Below are 1,828 nucleotides of genomic sequence, written 5' to 3'. Positions count from 1 at the left end.
TCTACCCGATACAAAAGAAAGTTCTGTTAACCACTCATGATCAAATTTAACCATTTTTACACTTATTAGCTGTAGACTACTCCAGGTTAAAAAAAAAAAACAAATTACACACATTTCTCAAAAAATTTCAAAACCCCTTCGAACCAGTTTTACAATATTTTTAATTCCTTCAATTCTTACCATCCTTGCGATACACCTGAAATAATAAAAAATGCTGCCTATTCAAGATGATCAAGAAATTCTTAACCACCACTCACTCCTTTATGCACTTCACACAATCGCTTAGTAGACAAAAGCGGGCATAATTTTCTGTGTCATCTTTATGGGCCATTCATTGCGAGCAACGCCCACTCGACTAACTCAGAAGAACAAAGGAAAATTCTAAGCTAAATATCCTGGGAACAAGAGCCATGAAAAACCAAAATTCCTTAGTTTTACCTTGACAAGGCGTTAATGAAGTAGAAAAACAAAAAAGGCTTAAGTAAATAAACTAAGCAAATAAACAGACAATTGTGAAGATTAGCATCTACAAGCAGGTAGTGATGGGAAGACATAAACATTTGAATAAAAATGTCTAATCCATTGCAGAAAAACCAACAAAACTTCAGACAATACCATCGAAATTGTGTGAAAATATTTCAAAGGTTGGAATTTTTCCATTTACAACACTAGATGTAATCCCACTCAAGCCACCGTCAAATCATCGGTATAATAAAGCCAAATTGAAGGTACAGGTAATTCAATATCAGATTCCTCGACAATTAAGCCATTGCCTGCAAGGGTTTCATGCAACACTAATTCGCCAGGGCAATGACCCTAAAGGGAGAAAATTTTTTCCAAATACAAAAATTTTCCCCAAGATAATGAATGGAAAAACTTACACCATAGGAAAATTTACGCCATAAATAACTACCCGCATGAAAATTGTAAAACTCCTTGTATTTCCTTTGAATATCGTAAATGCTGTCCTCATCACATACCTTCATGTTTACAACAGTTCCAGTCAAGGTATTTATAATCCGTATTTGGCGTTCTCTTTTGGTTACACATCCTATGTGATAACAAGGATCTTGACTCCATATTTTGTTATGGGTTTTGCAATGAGCACTATGAGCACTTTCCAAAATGGGTGGAAATAGCACACGTCTTATACCAGAAGACCCGGAAACTTCAGTTTTGGGTGTATGATTCAAATGGAAGAAGTGGGAGAGATCTTTACCACCAAAAGCCAACAAATAATCCAAATTCTAGTAAAGATACGATGAGAACAATTAAGAGATTGGTGGGAATTTTGATTGATGCCTACCTTATTCCAAGTCTCCTGACGATCCCTGAGCATGGGAGTCAAATCAAAAACATTGCCATGTATTACAACCCAAAAATCTTCCTTTTTGTTATGTAGGCAAACCTCATCGTATCGGTAATAACGCATACTCGTTTAATTTCACTTAAGCCGTATTCAGAATAAATAGTAGAAAATATATGGAAAAACAAAAAGTTATATGTGTTTTCAGCTTGGAATAATATTTTATTTGTCATTTTGTGACAGGAACTTGTTTTTGAACAAATTAAAACAAACCAGTAAGGAAAGGAAAAAGTCGGGCGGAATATATAGAGGAGCTATATATCAAAATCTAAACCGATGATGAAAACTTGCAGATATGTTAAGATCAGTAACAAAACAGTCCGTGCCAAATTTTGTGCAGATCGGTTGAAAATTGTGGCTACTACGGCCGTTTAAGTGCAAATCGGGTGATAGATATATATGGGAGCTATATCTAAATCTGAATCGATTTTGATGAAATCCTGCAAATATGTTAAGATCAGT

The 1,828-nt window shown here is 35.0% G+C and overlaps 1 protein-coding gene across 1 annotated transcript; it reads right to left on the bottom strand.

Annotated features, from left to right (window-relative positions):
* Positions 1-555: 555 nt before the first annotated feature.
* On the bottom strand, positions 556-1,516 carry LOC106087229 (cytochrome b5 domain-containing protein 1). Its single transcript, XM_013252203.2, has 3 exons — positions 1,307-1,516; positions 882-1,247; positions 556-816 (listed from the first exon to the last, which is right to left on the bottom strand). Exons 1-3 carry the CDS (start codon positions 1,430-1,432, stop codon positions 685-687), a joined length of 624 nt encoding a protein of 207 aa, XP_013107657.2. The 5' UTR covers positions 1,433-1,516; the 3' UTR covers positions 556-684.
* Positions 1,517-1,828: the final 312 nt, after the last annotated feature.

The sequence above is a fragment of the Stomoxys calcitrans genome, chromosome 3 (genome assembly GCF_963082655.1).
Source record: "Stomoxys calcitrans chromosome 3, idStoCalc2.1, whole genome shotgun sequence".
NCBI lineage: Eukaryota > Metazoa > Arthropoda > Insecta > Diptera > Muscidae > Stomoxys > Stomoxys calcitrans.
Note: the sequence above shows the minus strand (reverse complement) of the source record. Positions and strands in the feature narration are given on the sequence as shown.